Raw genomic sequence first — 22502 nt, forward strand, 5'->3', positions numbered from 1 at the left:
TATAATAAAATAAAATGAATCTTTAAATAAATCTTCGATTAAATTAGATTTGAAGAAAATCTGATTTGTATTCAAAACCTGACATTAGATTAAATAAGTTGAAAATAGAATAGAAAACTACCCGATTATTATCAAATTTTCTTTCACATTTTTAAAAACAATATGGCGCAAACAAAATTTTTAAAAACTTTTGCAGCTGCGTTTTTTTTTTTGAATTTCGCATTACAGATTCTAAATATTTAAAAGATTACTATCAAAAGTTTCAAATTAAGCTATAAAATGAATTTAATGTGAAACTGCACATCAGATTTTATTTTAGATTAAATCGGGGTTTTAGTAAGAGGGCATCTTATGTTATTCACTTAAAATAAAAGTCGAAATTATTTGTAATTTGAAATTTTGAAAAAGTAATTGTCAATTAAAATTACACTTATTTCCTTGCAAGTAACTTGTATTTGTACACGCTCGATTATAACTGATATTTTTTTTTTAATTAATTCATGCTTTTTATAATGCCATTAATGACTATTATTTCTTAATTAATTCTTTCTTGTTTAAATGTTATATTTAAAATGAGTAATAACAATATACAAGTTATGCCTATATGTATTTATTTAAAATAGTGCGTAAAATTTATTTTTAAACAAATTTGATTGCTGTGATTTTCATTTTAATTTATGTAACTGGTTGACACTACGTTTTATTACTTATTACAATTTCTGATTATTGAAATTATTTTCAGAGTTATATAACAATTAAGAAAGGAATACTTAAATAAAATTTTATTATAAATGTTATAATATGCGGTGTTGTAAAAAGCATAATGTTACTTGAATATTATAAAACTCATAAAGAAAAATAACTGTTATATATGAGGCAAGAAATAAACAGAAATATGTGCTATAAACCTAGTACTGTACTTAAAATATAAAAATATATTATCACTGCAAAATTAATTTAAAAGCAAAAACAGAACCATGAATTTATTATTATGGAAAACAATAATTTAAAATACATATTATATGAAAATTATAAAAGTACGCTTAATAGAAACATACCTTAATTACAAAAATATATATACAAACATACATAATAATATTATAAATAGAATAATTATTATTTGCATATTTACACATACTATATTATATAAAAATAAAAAATAAAGCTGAATATTGAATTGGATATGAAATCGAATCGAAAATAAAATAATATTTATATTAGAAAATTTAATAAAATTCTTACAAAAAAAAAAAAAAAATGAAAAAGTTATAAAAAAATAAGAAAATTAAAAAATAAAATTATTTATATATTAAAGAAGAAGAAATATGTATATATACAATATATTTAAATTTGATGTATGTTAAATTCTAAATGTTGGAATGTACCGAGAAATCTTAAACAGTATTTTTGATTGTTAATTGTAGTATAAAAATTTGGGAAAAAAAAAGTAGTGAAAATGTTATAAAATTGAAAAAGAACAATTAATATTTTTGATTTATAATATTATCATTAACATTACAAATAACTTTAATTTAATGTTTACAATTTTTTTTTTGAATAGATAATATTGCTTATTTATTATATATTAATTTTCTAAATAATTTTTTTTCGTCAATTCAACAAAAAAAAGCAAGGTATCGTCTTGAATTTTAAGAAAATGGCCTAAAATTGTATTCATAGTAAACAAATGATTTTCCTTATTCCCTTTTCATTTGAAAATCAAAATTATAATTTTTATTGAATTTTAAATACATGTAGATTTTAGATGAATACTCGTATTTTTTCTCATATTGCAATACAATAGTACTCGTAACCCTTTACAAATTCCAAATAAATCAAAACAATTTCATACCAATAAAAAAAAATCCTTATATAAATTGAAAATTTTTAAATAATTATAATGTGCTTGTATGTGATATTAAATGCTTATATATCTTGTGTATCTATGTGCCCTAAAATTCTTAATATTAAAAAAATATAATTATATCTAGCAGTTGCTTTCATTTATTGACATAATTTGAAATTTTGTAGTAATTCAATTATTGTTATTGTAAAAGTAAATTAATTATTATTAATTCCTGGTCTTTACGTTATAAGTATACATATGTTTGTGTATGTATATCGAATAATTAATCCTATATTTGAATCAAATATTAAAGCAATCAATTGTTATATTAATTCCTAAAAAAATTTGAATAAGTTCTAACTATATTAAAATATAAATGTAAAATATAAATCATATTTAAAATTTACCAATATTTTTGTTTTTTTTATGTATATTGTGCACTTTTTAAATTTCTAAATTCACCTATATTTCAAAATATAAAATAATATAATTAATATGTACTGTTGAATAGTGTTTATTGTTAAAGTTCTATTTATATACAATAATACAAAACTATTTGTTTTAAAAAACTTCTGAATGGTTTAAAAAGATTTAAAAAGTAACATAAGCTCATTTTAACCAAAAATGTAAAATTGTAAAGATTGCTTTTGAAGTCATTCAAAAAGCTGGCTAACTATAAGTTTTTGGTTGCATATGAATTCTCTTTTTCAATCATATGATTTTCAATTTCAATTATTGATGCTCATATCATTGCTTGGGATAAAAATTGCAAATGAACTTAGGTCACTTTCTAAATAAACGATTATATGCTTTGACACTCTCGTATCAAAATACTTAAACAAATTGTATAATAATTATTTCTTATATATTAGCGAATTTCTATTTTGTCCTTAAATGGCACTAATTTTAAAATTTTTGCCTTTGAAATATTTATTTTTTTTTAGTTTATAATTTAATTCTAAAAATATTTACCGAGAATAATATTAATTATATGTTTTGAAATTTTACTCAATGTGCATTTACGCAATTAAAAAATCAAGTTCTTATCACACTCCGATATAGAAAATTCTATATTGCGCTTTTGAATCATTAAGATACTATATGGATGGAAGGTAAATACATTTTTGTATGGTTATATAATTGTTTTTGTATGACTGCAAAGCTCTCTATTTATAAGAATGAGATGAATCACTTTTTAGGGTTGTTTTTGTTTTTTTTTTAAATCTGCAGCGCAAATTTTCTTACTGATCTGGATCACAAAAGGTATATTGAGTATTCCAGATGGCATGGCATTTACGTTACATGTATCATTTTTGTGTTTTATTAATTAAATTTTTTGTATATTTACATTTTTTTAATAAATTTCTTTTAAAAATTCTAAAGTAATTTTCAAAGTAAATTCACAATAAAAAAAGCAAAAATATTTCAATTTAATTTGAAATTAGAAACTTCACTACAAAAACGTGAAATTTCTTTGCATACCCCCATTATTGTATACATAATTTTGCTAATGTCCCATCCATATTATATTTTAATGATCGAAGGTTTACGCTAGTTACTTAAAATTATGTTAATAAAGGTTTCACGCATTTGTTTACTTCTATTTTTTTTTAAAGAATGTATGGCTGGTATATGTATTGATAATTTGGGTTTACAATAAATAATAAAAAAATACCATAGAAAATTTTTAATATTTTGCAAATAATTTAAAAATTTTATTTGTAAAAAACAAAATGTGTTAAAAATTATAGTTTTAAGAAAAAATATCGAAACATATCAGAAAATAATACAAAATAAATTATCAAAATAAAAAAAAACCTATTTACAAGAATGTTATTTAAAGCATGTTATTTTAATAATGAAAAAACAAAAAAAAATATTTTAATTTCAATCATACCAAGAAACTGTTACAATTACTATTTATGAAAAGCCACCTATAAAACAAAATTAAATATATTTATTAAAACAAAAGTTTAAATTTTAATTATGTATGAAAATTTCAATTTGTTTATTGAAGTCAAAAAAAAACAACACGGAAAAATTAATTTGTTATTCGATTAATATTGTGAACGTAAAAAAAATTAAATATAAATTAATTATTGTGAATTATAATTATAACACAATTCTTACAAATTAATTGAAAACAAAAAAAAAAAAAACCAAAAAAAAAAATAGTCAAAAAATACTATAAAAATTATTCAGGATATTTTGTTCATGTTAATTAAACAAAAAACTGATAAAGTTTACATTGTAAAATAAAAAAACCAAATAACAAAATAAGAACAATAAAATGTAAAAATACAAAAATATGTGTACATATTTTCATAATATACATATTATATTAATTGTATACATGTATATAAATTCATACATTAAAAACAAAAGATTGAAATAAAAATAAATGAACTTGGTTTCCTTGTTAAAATAAATCTAAAAATTTTTATTTGATTTAATCTTGTTTAGGATTTATCTTTCGAATGCCATATTTTATATCTATATCTGTCCAACAGCATTGTTGGGATATTTAGTTGGACAAATTATCCTATAGATTAGCATATCAAAATTCATAAAACGATATTGGTTTTGCTAGACCAAAAGCAAAATCGTTTTATGACAAAATTTAAAAAACTTTTAAATAGAAAAAAATACATTTTAATTTTTTGAATATTTTAAAAATGAGATCGTTTGTAAATTATCTAATTAGTTTACTTTCAAGTCTCAAGAGCGAATGCAAAAAATTTGAGAATATAAGAGACAAATGTGGTAAATGTGTGCACTCAACGTTCCTAAAAAATAAGTGTATACTCAAAAGGTTAAAAATGTAGTTTAATTAAAAAAACAAACATGTAAACAAAACAAAACTTTTATACATATACACACGTTTAATTACTGTTTCAGTTTTAATATTCAAAATAAGAAATAATAAATCTACAAAAGTCAAAATAGTGGCAATTATTGAATAAAATACCATATTATCAAACATACAGTAAATTATAAAATCCACAAAAAATCGTATAATTTATTTTAATCGCATTATTTTGAAAGTTATCAAATTTTGAAAATGAATGTTTTTATACCTAAGATTTTGATATTAATCATAATTACATAACAATTCCTTAGTTAATTGTTACTACCTTTTAAACATTTTGTGCATCTAACTTTTTCTGTCTATACATCTAGGACGTTTTTTTGAAAAGCTTATAGTATGCCAAAAATGCACTTGGCATAATCTTTAAAAAACTCAATGCAAAACTGAAATTCATTATGAGAAATTTGGCATCAAAAATGCGAGCACTGTCCCTGCCAGGCTGAAATTGTTTTCCAAAGTAATTCGAAGTAACTAAATTTACAATAACAATAACAATCGAATAGGTGGTAACAATCGAAATATTCCAATTGATATAAGCACATATTTCTTATTTTTTTTTTTTAAATTTTTGAAAATTTTATTTCTTTTTTTAAAAGTTATCTATAGATTTTTATAATTAATTTTTTTTATATTTCATAATTAAAAGACAAAAGTTATTGAAATTGCATTGGATGTTTTTCTAAATTTAAAAATCAAAAATTTTTCTCTGTAAATTAAGTACTCTACCGTTTCGAAATTCGCGATTAATTTTTCTTTAAATGTATTTCTCAGAGAACTTACAAAATTTCAGCGTTAAAGATTCAAATAATACGAAAAATAAGCAAAGCTGGTCATAATTTCCAACACTTTATATTTTCATACAAATTTGAAATTATTTTTAATTTACACTGGCGTTACGCTATATACAAACATGATATATTTTTTGCCAAAATTCGTAGAGCAACGGTATTCTGTTTATTGATATGACGTCACAAAGTATAAAGCTGTTATTCGAAATCACTCGCAAAAGCTTGGAAAACTGCTAATTTTTCGACAGTGTGGTTTACATGGTCTCCTTTTGGGAAAATTTTTCATTAGCCGCAAAATTAGGCCCCCTCAAATAATGCGCATAATATGAACGATAAATGTAATGCAATTTTACGTAAAACCATGTGAAACATAAAAGTTTTCTTATTCATTACAACTATTGAATCGAATCTCTAATTATTACATTTAATTGAAGTCAGCACAAACAAAATAGTATAAATATACAAGGTCAACAGGTTTAAAAATTTAGGTAATCTTAATATTTCCATAAAAAAGCTCCATTATTTGTAAATTAGATAAAAAACAACTAAACTACAAGTACACAACTATTTACTTCTTCTCGATTGAATCATTTTGAAGGGCACTTAATTGTGAAGGACTTAAAGATTTACAATTAAATAGTATTAAGTAAAAAGTATATAAACAACGATACTATTTAGAATAATCTTGTAAGATTAAACTTGGCCAAAAAATACAACAGAAACATGGAAATTTGTTTTGACCGCCATAATAATCTTTTGCATAATTTGTTTAACAAAGATGAATTAAAATGTAAAAACCAAAATGTTATTTGAAAATTTTTTAGGTCGGCTTTATTTCCATTGCATTTTGCTTTTTTACTTTTTTTCTGGTACAGTTAACAAAACGGTTGATTTCAATTTTATTATCAAGTGTAAAACAAAAACAAAAGTTTTTTTTTTGTTTATGAACAAATTAATTTTTGTTTTCTGCTGATTTTAACTAACGCACTTGATCTAGATTGGATTCCCATAAAAGTTTATATTTGTGGTTACGTCATAGCTTTGTACTCTGCTAACTTCTTAAGTTACTAATACTGCCATATTACTGTTTCTATTTTAGTTCAGCTTAAATTTAAATACAATCGTAATTCTTATTAGTTTTTGAAATTAGTTATAAAGTAATAATGTTATTTAAAAACAATTAGCAACAGAGTTACGTTACTTCATGTGTAAACGCAATATTAATAGCTTATTGAAATTAGTAATTTTAGATTCATAAAAATTTATATTTTACTTTAAATACATATTATTAAAACTTTGAATAATTTTTTTTTATTTATATTTATTAAATTTTTAAAATTTAAAATTTTATACCGTTTTAATACAAATATGTAGGTTTTGTGGAACATAAGACATGGCTACTTGCATATACCAACAAACATAATGTTCAACGTAAAACAAAGCAAGACCAGCACGAGTCCTGAAATTTAGGTTCTATATAGTTGTTTCTAAAAAATTGAGGCAGCAAAATTTTTTTATGTGGAACTCCGGCTAAGTAATTTTTCAATTTTCTGCAATTTCCAATCGTGCTTTTGCCGAAGAATGGGTAAATTGAAGGCGCAAGTATTTCTGTTTGACTTCGAAATTACATTTAAATTTAGGTTTGGTGAAAATTTTGCACAGGATTATAAAAATGCTCTTTAGACAGTTAACAAACCTATTAAAGAAAAAGGTTATAATACTCGTAAAGGTTTCATTTTTGTATTAATTATTTTTTATGAGATAATTATGATAAAAAATTTAAAATTAATTTCTTTAACAGAAATATAGATATTTATCACCACAATACTAGGAACAAGTCGAACTTTTACTTAAGCCTTTTTAAAGCAAACCATCAAAAAAATAATTGTTTAAGAATCTATAATCAATTGCCAAGGGAATTAAAGGATATAGTAAACATAGTGATTTTTAAGAAAGAAATTAAAAAATACATTTTATACAGAAACTAATATCTTGAAACTTTGTTTATTAATTCTGTACAATAATTTTTAACTTTGTTAATATTTCCTTTTGTATTTAATTTTTTTTTTCCTTCTTCACTCCTAGGAGGAGTATAGAGCTAGTGCATGATATCTATCATGCCCTAGTTTCTACAGTCATAGAGAGTTAGCTAGGTAGGTAACTAGCATAAAGTAGTTTTTTTTTATTTATATGAAATATTTCAGTTTATTAATATTTACTGTTTATTTTTCTTAGTCTTTAGTATCGAATATTATGAATATTTGAAAATTGCTTGTATAATATTTATTAGTATTGCATATTAAGTTATATAATATTGAATATAATTTTTATAGTGATCTGAACGGGGTTTAAACCCGAGATCTTTCGGTTAAAGGGCCGGTGCCATAACCACTGCACCAATGATCAGATTTTTGTATTTAATAGCATATAAGAATTTACGATACTGTAAAAAATCGTACTTAGAAAAATTCAAGGAAAAAAAAACACAAAACAACAAAAATATAAAAAATTTATTAAAAAATTTATTAAAAATCTTAAATAAGGGAAGAAGAAAAATGAAAACCCAAATTTTTTTTTATTTATAGAAAAATAATAAGCCAAACAGATGCTTGTGCAACTCTGGCTTTTAAAAATGCAATATTTTCTTTTTTTTTATATTACAATAAATAGATTTTTTGAAATTATTTTTGAATATATTATTAAAATATCAATTTCCAGTTAAAATAGAATTTCACAAAACTTAACTACTAAATATTCAAAACTATTCAAACCAAAACACATTCAATATGTATATATATGTAACTGAATTACAATAATAAAGGAAAAAAAAATCGGTCCCTTGTGAAAGTTCAGTTTCAGCGAACTTTGTTATTCCCGAAAAATTACAGATGCTAATAAAAATATATTATATTTCAAGAAAATTGCTTGATTTATTTTTCAGTATGTATAGGCAAAATTGTAAACTTGGTCCGTAGTAAAAGTGCAGTTTTTAGCACCTGTTTTGTCGTATTTACTACACAGATCCCTAGAAGGAGATCGTATGTCCAGAAGGTCGAACTGTTGACGTACTTTAAAAGTTGATTAAATACAAATTTTCATCGAAATCGGTTCAGTTGAACCGAATCTTGCTAGAAATAGTTTATTTATATATATAATAAAAGCAATATAAAGTACAGCGAACGTGATATAAAATAGCAATATAAATTTTTTAAAAATATTTTTTAAATTAGTGTTACAGCAAGATTAAAATAACGGTACTTACATATGGTTCCATCATCTTTATAATATGTCTCTATGTATGGCATAAGATGATGTAGTACAAAACGATAATATCGTAATTTTCATTTGTGTTGTGCACATGCACAATTACAAAATAAATTTATAAAAACTACTTTACATGAATAAAATTGTTAATATGAAAAATGAAGATAATCTAGGTATCTATAATAATCTATGAACGAATTTGTAACAAAAAAAGGTAAGGAAGAGGAAATAGTTTTAATGATCTTGTATAACATATTCCCCGAAGAAGGGAGTTAACAAATTTATTTTCACGGAATTAAGTTATGTAAAGAATACATCATTCATACAAAAAATGTTTTTCAAACAAGGACTAAACAAAATGTGTGTTCATTATTATTTGAAAACCCGCCAAGTACAAACCGTTATTTTTAGTGAACAGTACTTTCATTCGTATTGTATTATAAATTCATTTAAAATAAAAAACTTACGTAAAGGTATTTTCTTGAACATTTGCAAAATTGCATTGTTTTTTATGTGTACGCAAATTATTGTCCAGTCCAGTAGAATTTACTTCCATAAAATTTGTTATTTTTTTACAGGAGTATTCTATTTTAAAGGTTTCATCACTTCGTAATTTTGTTGGCACAAGAAATTTGTTTGTTGACGTGAAAATCAAAGATAAAAAAATATTTTATTAAATACTTTTGTTTTATTTTAGGCAGTATAAAAAGAATCTTAAAATATCTACCTATTGACATATGTATATACAAACATACATAATATATTAATATTACGATATACACGTACTTTCTTTATAATTTATTTAACATTACTTAGAAAAAGCGCTAAACTTAACTTGTAAGCCTTAATAGCAAAGGTCTTTAATTTCACTTCTAAGTTGTTATTCTTCATATTCAATATTAATGAGTAATTTTAATTATTTTCTAAAGAATTACTAAATAATTTGAAAATATTACAGACATAATTATTATTAAGGCACTCTTATTGTAATATTCAATAATTGTAATAATGTTCTAATTTTGTAAATTAAATTTATTTTCTTTTTTTATATTTATAGCCACCATCTTCTGAATAACTTTGTGGTATTGTTTCAGGTACACTGAAACCAAAACTGCTTCCAATATCGTTACCAAAACTGGTTCCAATACTTGTTGGTGCTTCATAAAATCCGGATGGTCCTGAAGGTCCCGATGGAGATGAGAAGCTATAACCATCAGATCCAAAAGATATACCTGACCCAGTTGAAAAACTCGAAGATGGTCCAGATGGGGCTGACAAAGTGAACGTTGGTGATGAATAACTAAATACAGATGGACCAGAAGGAGCAGATGAAATGGGTATGCCATAACTTGAAGAAGGTGGGGCAGGTGGTGCTGGTGGTGGACCATAGCTTTGTGGTGGTGGAGATGGTGGGGATGGTGGAGGTCCATAACTCTGTGATGGCGGAGAAGGGGGTGGCCCATAACTTTGCGGTGGAGGAGCTGCAGGTGGTGGACCTGTAAAAAATCGTATGTTTGCTCAGAATTTTTTTTTTATAACTCGTTAATGACTTGGAAATTTTTTTGTAGATATATTTCAGCATAAAAATTTTATTTATTGAGAATTTACATATTTACCATAGCTTGGTGAAGGTGGGGCTGGTGGAGCAGGTGGTGGTCCATAGCTTTGTGCGGGTGGAGATGGTGGAGGTCCATAACTTTGTGCTGGAGGAGATGGCGGAGGTGGTGGTGGGCCATAGCTTTGCGGTGGAGGAGCTGGTGGAGGTCCATAACTTTCTGGGGGTGTAGGTGCTGGTTGTGATGGAGGAGGACCATAGGTTTGTGGTGGTTTTGGGGCAGGTGGTGGTCCTGAATTTAAAGTGTTTTCATATTATCTTTGTGTAATGAAGTGCAACAAAAAAATGTGTATTGCTTGCAAAATGTGTGCCATGTAAAATTGTTTATTAGTATTTGGTAAATTGTTGTAATGTTATAAAATATTTTGTTATCAAAATCATGCAAGTAGTGTGCAGTAATTCGGCAGTAGGTTTGAGTTAACAAAACTTATATATTTAGAGAAATATTTGTAATGGCATTTGATATGCAAAGTTAGCATGCATTTTTTCAATATGCGTATATAAAAGAAGTTACGTTTTTTTTACGAGTAATTCTTAAAAATATTTTTGTAAGATTAAATTAACTAACCATAACTTGGTTTAGGCGCTGGTGGAGGTGGCAAGTAACTCGGTTTTGGGGCTGGCGGCGGAGGTCCATAACTGCCCTTTGGTGGTGCTGGTGGTGGTCCGTAGCTTTGCTTTGGAGCTCTAGGAGGCGGGCCATAACTTTGCTTCGGAGGTTGTGGTGGCGGGCCGTAGCTTGGTTTAGGAGCCGGCGGAGGTCCGTAACTAGGTTTTGGTGCCGGTGGTGGTCCATAACTAGGTTTAGGTGCTGGAGGGGGTCCATAACTAGGCTTTGGTGCCGGTGGGGGCCCATAACTAGGTTTAGGTGCTGGCGGAGGTCCGTAACTAGGTTTTGGTGCTGGTGGTGGGGGTCCATAACTAGGTTTTGGCGCCGATGGTGGTGGTCCGTAGCTAGGTTTTGGAGCAGGTGGTGGACCGTAGCTTGCTTTTGGTGGTGGACCATAACTTGGTTTAGGTGCTGGTGGAGGTCCATAACTGGGTTTTGGTGCTGGTGGGGGAGGTCCATAGCTAGGTTTTGGTACTGGAGGTGGTCCGTAGCTGGGCTTCGGGGCAGGTGGTGGACCGTAACTTGCTTTTGGTGGCGATGGTGGAGGACCATAACTGGGCTTTGGTGCAGGTGGTGGTCCGTAACTTGGTTTTGGAGCTGGCGGCGGACCATAACTTGGTGATGGTGGAGGACCTTAAAAAGATGTTTTTATCGATTAGGAAACTGTTGTTCGTTAAACATGAAACTAAATACAAACCGTAGCTTGGTGATGGTTTCTGGGGTGGAGGAGGACCATAACTTGAAGATGGTGGTGGGGACGGTGGCGGGCCATAGCTCGTTGATGGACCTGAACAAAATTTTCATAATTATATCTTCTTAGAAGAAATATTTAGGTTAGGAGAAAATAGTAAGAACGTACCTTTTGAAACTCTTGTTGAATAACCACCTCCAGATGGTACAGGAGCAGGTCCAGACGGAACACCATAACTGGTTGACGGTGGTTGCACCGGTCCAGACGGAGGTGGTAAGTATGAATTTGGTGGAGGTCCTTGTTGAGCAGGTGGCAAATAACTGTTCGATGGAAGAGGTGCTAAAACACACATGAAAATATTGCTAAAGTATGACAAATTTTTTTTTAAGTTAATAAGAATTTTTACCGTCCCGTTTTTTCGATTTGGCACCCTCAATACGATGACTGCATAAGTTTACTAGTAAACTTAGAAGTAAAAGCCTCCACATTGAGTTCATTTTAATAAAAATGAAACTATAAAAGAAAAAAATTGGAATAAAAAATAGGAAGTGACTTTATATTGTGTGTTTATTGTATAACTATGATCGTTCCGTTTTAAAGTGCATCGAATCAATTTATCGTTATTAGAGCAACTTAAATTATCTAATTTTCTTTTTTACAGAATGTTCAAGGGGGCAATTTATGTAACCGCATACCTGGCTTATATAAGGCAAATACACAATATATGCATAAAATATGTACCTTTGTACATATTATTTATGTATACTTTTATGTATGTAACTTTTTTATTTGTATATATGTTTAATTTTTATACGGTATATAACCAATACTTGAATAGCTTGAACATGTTTGAAGTAAATACGGTATTATGAAGAAAAGTGCGAAATATTCAGTGTGTTCAATAGTTTCAAGGTTTTCAAATCTAAATTTCAACAAGTTTCAATACTACAAATATGTTTTTTGTTTTGATTTCCTGCAGTTTAACAATTTAAAATGCTTTTTGTATCACATTTCCTCGTTCTTTTAAAAAAAAAAAATACGTTTTATTAAATAAAATTTGCCAAATTTTACTACTTACTCGTATGTGGAAATCGAAGTCAATTAAATAATGTTGATGAAGCATACAGATTTTTAATAATTAAAATTAAAAAATATAAATGAGCGTAGGTGTAAGATATTTTAACTAAATTTGTAATCAAATGACGTTTTATACTTCAAAAATGTATTAAAAAAATATATTTTTGAATGTTCCTCCACCTATCGGTTCATTCCAATAGATAGACCCAATTTTACTTTTATTACACAGGTTTCCGATCTACTTTGCATGATCACATTTGACAATACTTTCAATTTGCTATTATTTTCGAACAGATGGAGACGGATTTTCGACAGATTAAGACGCGTTAATGCGATTAAAATGGCACGTTGTATTGTAGCAATAGAAATTTTATAAAATTCACGAATGCTTTGCATTTCATAAATTATTATGAATAGTGTTTAGTTTTAATAACTAAAATTTGCGAATAAAAATCAAGGAAATTTAAAATACGGAATAAGCTCAAATAATATTGACATTTAAACGAATGATTTTTTGTGTAATATCTACGTAATGCGAATTTATTTGTATATTTGATTGATTACAATAAATTTAAATTACCAATAATTCGATTACAATATAATATAAAAAGCGAAACCTTTAATACTGCACATAGCATTGAGAAAAACTATGCATTTCCACTACCAGTAACACTAAAATGAATATGCATAAAAAATGATATTGCATTTCCTAGAAATAGCCACGTTACTATTCGGTCATAAATCTTAACATTTTCATTTTCATTGTTAAAACAATTTTACGCATCATCAGGTAGGCAGTATAGAGTTGCCGCATGTTTTTGTTTTCTTTTTTTATTTTTTTTTATTGATCTTTAAAAGTGCATAATGAACAAATTTTAAATGCTTTTATTTACATTTTTGTTTTCGCTTTCAAGTACATTTACAATTTTCACTTTTTATTACAGCATAGCGGTTACGTTGTGGTATACAATAGTTGCATCTTCTTTTCTTTTATTTACAAATATTATACGGTATACAATGTTAGATTTTGGCGGAATAAGATTAGTGTACAAATATAAATTTTTCGCTATTTAAATACAATTTTTCGCAATAGATGAAAAATTGAAAGTTTAAAAAAGAAAAAATAAATGATGTTTTGAAGGTGTTTGCAAGGTGATTATGTAGCTTAAGTTCACTAGAGTTATGTATGAAATAATAATAATAATTATTAATTGCTTGTCTAATAAAGTGTCAGTCAGTATTTTGTCGCCATTGTCATCATACTTTATATAAGATTAGCCTATTGTTTTGACTTTACTTTTTCATATACTTTTCTACTCTTAAAATATTTTCAATTTCATGGTTTATTACCATCTTATCTTCATTATGAATAAATTTGTATATTGAAAGTGTATATAAAGGTGTAAAAAATTACTTCTTAATCTTTTACAACTTCCTTTTTTTCTTCTTTTCTTAAATTTTCATTTTACTTGAGAAAAGGGGAAGGAAAATTGGAATGATATGATGATATAAGCTATATATGGGTACGGTGTAAAATTATGTTGCTAATTAACTTATATTGTGTGGCGTCGACTTGAATTATGTTTTATTAATAATTTCTGCGTATATTGTATAATATTTTTGGATGAAAAAATATTGGATACATGTTTGAGTAATTTTCTCGATTAAGCATTCTTTACTGCACACTTATATGTTTAAATTAATTTCTTTAATTTAAAAGTTAGTAGTTCGACTGCCATATCCAATAGAGTTGTTCTCTAATTAGTGTAACTTATTGAATTTGATTTGAATCTTTCTTTCTTTGCTTTAGAAACAATAGAAATTATTAAAATAAGTCGAAAATTTAGGAATTATAATTTTCAATCCTATTATTATGATGCTTTCCCTTATTAATCGAGAAATAGAAATTTTTCGATCATTCGATGTTAGAGCATATGTGCATTTTTACTAATTCATATAATAGATAATAATTAGAAATTATGGAATAATTATGGAAATTATGTACTTATTTTGTAGGTTAATGTAATAAAACTATATAAGCACATAACAATGAAGTGACAATTTAAAATTTAAGAGACCAAACGTATGTATCAATTGTGAGTAAAAATGTTCATAAATAAGAAGATGTAAAATTTTAAATTACTTATTTGATTATTATTTTTTGCTAATTCACGCAGATATACTGAAATTTTATATAATATGTTATAAAATATTTTTTTATTTGAAAAATTGTATTTTACAAAGGATGGCGTACAAATAATTGCTTTACGTGACAAAACATTTTTTTGCCTATTTATTGAATAACATAATAATTTTCTGGCATAAAAAGTTTTAAATGTGGGAGAAAGTACGACAATTATTTTGTTATTAAAATTGGTGTTGATTTCATCGAATTTGTTTTTAATGATTATTCGTATATCGCGAGAGGTATTTGCAGTAAAACTGATATTTAAACAAATTCAATCTCACTTCAATTCGGGCTACAAATGTATCGCTAACTATGTGAATCTCTAAACACAATTAAAATAGGAAAATATTTTTAATTGTACAATTTATTTTGTCATATTTCTTTCATTTACAAAAATTTTTAAAAATTTAAATAAAATTAAATTCCAAAAGAATAAAAACTATAGCGAAATTGTTACATTTTTCGAAGCTGCCGTCAAAACTTTTAAGCATTTTGTATTAAGTGATGATTTATGTACAATTCTATTAAACAACCTTGAGCATTAGAATTGGCAATATCTTTCAGTTTGAATTTTTTTTAATAAAAAAAAAATGTTTCATGAAATCTTTATTAATGTTGCTCAAAACGATTCTCATAAATTTTGGTTGGAAGCTGTAGATTTTATTAAAAATAATATTTTTTTGTCTTGTAATCGAGTTCATGTTAAAATGAATTTGTTATTCTCTGTGGGGACCGTTTTTTTTTTATTACAATTTTCCTATTTAAGAATAACAACAAAAGAAGTAAAAAAAATTGGAATTCATCTGTATTGATTAAATTTTGTACAAACATCGTAAAAAATATAATTTTGAGAGCAAAAAAAATTTTACAATCTCACATCTTTTTTGAAATATACATGTACTTAATATACATGTAAAATTATATACAGTAATATACAAAATACCAATTTTGTCTACATTTTTTTAATAATATTGTATTTTATAGTAAAGGTTTCAATTTTAATTCATAGATTTAAAATTTGTTTTAGATTTAATTCTTGAACCTGGCATGAGGCAAGTGTACACAAAAATGCGATAAAATTCAAAATGGTTATTATTCTTAATTTTTCCAAAAGTGTTTCAGAATCTTATTAAAAATGTTTTAAGTTTCAACAATTATTAAGCAAACAATAATATTTCTCCTAGAAATTAGTAGGGCGAATTAGTAGGTTATTACTTAATGGAATCTTAACTATACTACAACGATGCTAAATGAAATGCTCCTTTATATGAAAATCTTGTTATCTAATAATTAAAACTGATATTTAATATCAATATTTTTCCAATATTTACCATAATACACTTTGAGTATTATGATAAGTTTAAAAATGTTATAAAATAAATTTAAAACAAAAGAGACACTTAAACTAAGAAAAAGTAAGAGGAAAGCACTAATTCAATACGACAAAATAAATCAGTATATAAGCAGCAGATTCAAATAGCATTGCAAATTCTATAGCATCTATGTAGCATTTATATAGTATAAGTTTGAATTTTAAATAACCTTCCTAATTGTATTCAATGCGGTCGATCTTAGTGAAGAAAATGATATGGAGGATAAAATAAGCCATGAATATTGGATTTTTTGGTAAAACTTTAAAATTTATTCCATTTTCAGTATAAAAACCTTTTCAATCAAATCGTTTGTAATTTTTATAATGGGAAATTATTTTTATAATATTATGTGTACCATACGCCGAGATTTTTGAATTGAATAAGAATTTGAGTTTTTTAAAACAAAAAAAAAGGCATTGCAGATAAATATAGGTAGCTCTGCTTTTTTATTTTTATTCATCAATTTTAAGTAACTCACTCATTCTACTATTCTTTATTTATATTTATGATGGCAATATAATTGTATTTTATTTAGTACAATTCTTTTATTCAGTTAAATTTAGTTAATTAATTGCATGTATTCGAGAAGAATCATTAAATAAATTCTTTTTATATCTGACATTAATTCTGACAATGCAACAGAATACAATTGGCATCACTATTTTTTATTAGATGAAGAAACGATAAGTGTTCACTTTTGAAAATTCGCTAACAAAGCTCACATTCGAAATGTTAATGAAAGCACATACCCGTATACCAAATTAACGGAAAGTTTCACAAATTTAGTTTTTATATCCAAAAATCTTTTTACGATTTTGTGTTGTTTTCATTTATGTATGTATGTATATCATGAATATTAAAAATAATAAAAATGGAAGTTTATTTTTAAATAAATTTGATTGAATAAAGTTAAAAAATAAAAAAAGTAATAGAGCATTAATATATCCATTTAAAATAAACGAATTTCAATAATTTCAGTTTAATTTTAATGAAGAACAACACCATTTTTGTGTAAGTTTTATAATTACATATAAAAAAGAGGAAATAAAATCACGGATAAAAAAAATCAAGTGAATTGTTGAATAATATTTGGAACATAATTGTAGCAAGAATGAAAATTATTTCCCCTTATTCGTATAACAAGATTCCCACGTGATATGTAAACAATAATTATTGCTTAAAAGTAATCAAGTACATCTGAAGAATAACCATGAGGAAATGGTACTTGAACAGTTTAGTCAATTTCTTACATTATTACCACTTAAATAATCAAATTTTGCAACTTTCCTCTTCTATTTGCATATTTAAGGAAAACTTGTGCTTTTTGTTTTTTGGCTTCACTCACTATTGATTTGGGAATTTTCCGCTAAAATTCATTTATTTCAATAGAAATTTTCTTACTGAATTTTTTATTAGAATACCGGTTATTAAAATGGGTCAATTACTTTGTTGGCTAACTGTTTTGGTAAAAAAAAAGAATGTAGCATTTTAATTTAAAATGAGAATTATAACATTTAAAATTAATAAAAATCGATACATCCATTACCATAAAAGGTTTTATAACGCTTGATGATAGTAAATTTAAAGCTTAAGTAAGTGCACTTTCAAAAACTTTTTAGCCTTTTCAAAAACTATTTATTTGAAGCTCTTCCATTGACACGGAAGTTATAAGAAAAAAAAATTAGATGTGCTAACGATATTTTCTTAAGTTGCCGAATCTCAAAAACATTTGAGATTCGGCAACCATTCTTCAAAAATATTTAGCTATTTTCGATCCCCATGTATATTATTGTGCTTCTTGCTGAAACATATATCCAACGTGTTAATTAAGCAAAAAAAAAAGCAAAAGGTAGCAATTTTTTGACTTTTACTGTCAAAAAATATGCTCATAAATTTCACTTGTGCTTATTTAATTTCATGTTTTTTGGAAATTCTACGACAAATATGTACTTAAAGTGACCAGATTTTGGACAAGGAAAAACCTAACTATTTTAAAATGTGATTATAAAAAAAGGACAAAAGAGGAATACAAAAGTATGACAAGCTTAAAAAGAATATTTTATTCCAATTTTTTTTAATTGACTTTCTAGTAAACGCACGGTTTGTTACAATAAAATAAAAAATATAAAACGTACGTGATATAAAGAAAGAGATTATAAATAAAAATTGACTGACGAATAAAAATTAAGTTTTTACCCTCTTAGAGCTTAAATCATAGAAACCATAAATTCTGTAATATAGCTGTCAAAGAAAGACTTAAAGGCTTATAAGAGGCTGAATAAGAAAACAAGTGAGAGTTTAAGAAATGTTTGATAATAATGGGACAGTGTGCTAACGGAGTGCGAGTGGTCACTTTAATCTACTTCAATAAACTACCATGCGATTGTGAGAAAAAATGCTAATGCATAAAAATGGTAATTTAAATGTAATACTACTTTTATAGCATCTTAAATTATATTTTTTGGTCTATTTTACACAACAATTATTGTTATTGTACTATTTTGAGAAAAAATTGTTAATTTTTACTTTTATTATTTCAATTTCCATTAACGCACATGAATTAAGTAGAAAAATTAAATAACTTTATGCTTATGCACATTGGTGTTGAGTTTTCCATGTACATATACAGTTATGAATAATATGGTGTTACCATAATTTTTAATTATAAGTAAATTTCCCTTTAAATTTTTTTCTTTTATTTTATTTTTGTTTTTTTGTTATATAAAAGTAATACAAATGTTTGGATTTGTATCTTTATGATGTTTTAAGAAAAAATTAACATAATAATTATGTTTAGAGGTGCCTGTAAGTACAATATCATTTAACTATGAACCAGAAAAAATGAAAAAATTAAATATGTAATTAAATTTGTTAAATAATATTTTAAAATTTGTTTTTGCCTTGCTTTGCGGCTCATTTTTTAAATAAATTTGTAATGCCATTAATTATGGTAATAATCGCATTTTGGAAAAGTGAATCCTCTTCTTATTTAATAATGATGCAATCACAGTATTTTGTCCTTGAAAATATGTTAAATACTATAATATTTAGTTCATTAAAATGTTTGATTTTTTTTAGTTATACTTTGAATAAATAAAATATGAATTATAAAATTTACAAGTGACCTTAAATAATTAATGTTGAAAGAATAATTTTATTTTATTTTGAAAGCAATTAGGTTAGGCTTTTATTAAAAATGAATTTTATAATTTGTTTGCTTGCTTAATATTTCTAATTATTTTATTTATGTAATTTGAAAAAAAAATGAATTTATTAAGTAATTATTTTTGTTGCGCTTTAAGTAGCACATCAACATGAGAATATAGATGAACCAATACGAGCCAATTAAGTGTTTTCAAAAATTTTCATTTAATTCTTACAATGTTCGGATATAATTGAAGTAAATTTTAAAATAATTATTGGATTATTTTGTTTGGTTAATTATGGGAAGAATTTAATTTAAAAATAACAATTTGGTCAATTTTGCCTTAATTTCATAAGCTCGGTATTATGGTCTAAGCCGTGATACGAGAATGTAAAATTAAATTGAGATTTGATTAAAATTTTTTTTAAATTAAAAAATTTGTTTTATGAATCAAAATTTAAATTTTTATTTTAAATATATTGATTTTTTATAATAATTTAAAATTTAAAGAATAGTTCTTCAGCATAAGATCGGAGATGAGCTGTAAAATATCATAATATTATTTGCTTCATATGAAAATCTGCAAATTTCTCGATCATAAATCAATAGAAGAGTCAGTTGCATAAAAATTCAGAACTTCAATTTATAATGTAATTGCAATACTTTGATTTAAAATTGTATATTTAAGGGCTAAGGCTAAAAGGTTTATGATTTTACTAAAATTTTCGTTTTGAAAATGTTAAGCAAATGAAACTTAAATAATTGGTGAAGATAATCGTATGATTATTTATAATAAAAAAATTACTATGTGGGGTCTCATAAATTTAGGGTTTACTAATAATACCATAAGATTTAATATTTACTGTTTAAATTAGAATTTTTTCATATTTTCCTTGTTAATGAATAGGCAATAATTTGTACCACCTTTGTGGTTTTGTAACTATTACGAAAATTTTATAATTATTTTAATTTTTTCCTTTTCATATTACAAGATTGCGTTTTTGATTTAAGAGTTTTATATGAAAAATATGTTTTTGGGAGTCTTTAATCAATTAGCTATTTGGAACTTTATATTATATATGAAGTTATATAATATAATTTTATATTAAATAACTTCATATTATAATATAATAATTATATTATATAATTATAATTATATAGCATGATTAATTATGCAATAAGTAATGTATAAGAACTAAAATTTAGTTAACACGCTAAATTATTTGAAATTTTGTAAAATAATTAATATTATTTAAAAATTCATCATTTGGGGTGATGGTGTATTATTCAAAAATTTTGTAATTTTCAGAATAAAATCAATTTTAGATTTTTTTAAAATTCTATGCTGAAAACTTTAGTTCTTTTGAATAGTACTCAAATCCAATAATCTCAAGCGAATCCCCTAAAAAATCCTGTATAGAACGATGTTCAATAATCGGAATATTAGATCATTGTTCAAATATTATTTACTTTTGTTACAATAAATATTATCATTTTCTTCTTTCTATAAGATAATATAATGATTTATTTTATTTATATGTATATGTGTGTATTGCAGTTGTATATTTAGAGTTTCTTCATCACTTCACTTTTGAATTTTATGAATTATCCTGTTGGTCTTACACTATAGAATACTTATACATTTTCATTACACTTTAATATTTTTCTTATTCCAAAATTTACTAACCAATTGGTGAAGATAATTTGTATTATATAGCAGGATTTATACCGGTCTATAAATGTTCTTTAATTCCGTTCTTTACCGTTAATTAAAATTTCTTATTCCGAGTTAAAAAAAAACTGTCTTTTTTTTCGTTTTTTTTTTTTTGCTGATTATGACGGAAAATTAAAGTATCCCGAAGGAGATTACACCGTAAACTGGTATGTTAATTTTGCAATTTTCTGTTTTTATACCAAAATATTAAAAAAGAAGAAAAAAAGTAACAACTATAACATAAATTAAATTTTTTAACATTATTTCTCTGTTTTTTTGTTTGCTTCTTTAAAAAAAAACATTCAAGTAAACAAATAAGAAGACAGAAGATGGATAATTACTGCAGAAATATTGTTAATTCAAAACTATGTAGGTATGTTTATACAAATGTACACATGTATGTTATGTATGAAAATGTGGTAAGACAAAAATGAAAAAAAAAGAAAAAAACTTTACGAAGCCATAACAAAAACATTTTTCTTTTGTTACAATTCCAAAAAAGTGTGCTCTCCTTGTAATCACATAGTAAAGATGTACCCAATTTTCCGAAAATATTAGTGCAAAAATAAATTTGAAAACGCATAAAGCAACTGATTTTGTTGTTGTTGTTTTTCTTTAATTGTTTTTTTATATTTCAACACTCTTCATTCAATTCATACAATAAAACTTTGAATTGCTTTTTTTTTAGTTTTTCTTTTTACTACATGGTAAGCAGTAAACAGTGCAAGAAATGCTCAAAAATTTTGTTCTTTATTGCAAGTCAATCTCTCACTCACAAGAAAATTGAATTTTCAAATTTTATTTTTAATATTAAGAACCTATTGTTCATAGAGCAACAAGTGAGACTTTTAATAATAAAAGAGTTTAAAAAATTTTGAAGAGATTTAATCAATCACCTTTTTCTTTTGATTTTTTTCATTTTAACAATTGAGGTCTCTTTCTCAAATGTATGATGTGAAATCTTCAGAAACTGGGAGAGAGAATAATAACTTACTTTAATAGTACTTTACTTACATTATTACTTGGTTAAAATTTAAGTAAGGCAAATAAAAACAAAAACGAAAGTGATCGTCGTGATTCCAACAACAATGAATATTCACCTGTATAGTTATGTATACCTTAAGTTTTCAACTTAAGTATAATACTAAAAGCTTCGTATACAAATAGAGTGTGTACATCAATTGTTATTATAGTTGTTGTGTGTATGTACATACTTACATATTTCTATATTATAGGAAGATCACGCTGGTGATCTTGTAATTCGTTAAGTTTTATCGCTCTTATATTTTGTTATTATTATATAATATACAAAATTATGCCGT

At 25.3% G+C, this 22502-nt stretch overlaps 1 protein-coding gene across 1 annotated transcript; it reads right to left on the bottom strand.

The window, feature by feature from the left end:
• Nucleotides 1–9744: 9744 nt before the first annotated feature.
• On the bottom strand, nt 9745–21322 carry LOC129611796 (uncharacterized). Its single transcript, XM_055525112.1, has 7 exons — nt 21154–21322; nt 12090–12196; nt 11852–12022; nt 11690–11779; nt 10951–11625; nt 10384–10614; nt 9745–10263 (listed from the first exon to the last, which is right to left on the bottom strand). The coding sequence occupies exons 2-7, from the start codon at nt 12178–12180 to the stop codon at nt 9800–9802; spliced, it is 1722 nt and encodes a 573-aa protein (XP_055381087.1). The 5' UTR covers nt 12181–12196; nt 21154–21322; the 3' UTR covers nt 9745–9799.
• Between the last annotated feature and the right edge of the window lie 1180 nt (nt 21323–22502).

The sequence above is a fragment of the Condylostylus longicornis genome, unplaced genomic scaffold, assembly GCF_029603195.1.
Source record: "Condylostylus longicornis isolate FDR11 unplaced genomic scaffold, ASM2960319v2 ptg000004l, whole genome shotgun sequence".
Lineage (NCBI taxonomy): Eukaryota > Metazoa > Arthropoda > Insecta > Diptera > Dolichopodidae > Condylostylus > Condylostylus longicornis.

What these genes read in the sequence shown, in the direction of transcription:
- LOC129611796 (XM_055525112.1), bottom strand. Translation starts at nt 12,180, where the DNA reads ATGAACTCAATGTGGAGGCTTTTACTTCTAAGTTTACTAGTAAACTTA. An exon ending in CAAATCGAAAAAACGGGACG is followed by an intron (nt 12,023 to 12,089) that starts GTAAAAATTCTT and finishes TGTGTGTTTTAG; the next exon opens with CACCTCTTCCATCGAACAGT. An exon ending in CCCACCTTCACCAAGCTATG is followed by an intron (nt 10,264 to 10,383) that starts GTAAATATGTAA and finishes GATTTTTTACAG; the next exon opens with GTCCACCACCTGCAGCTCCT.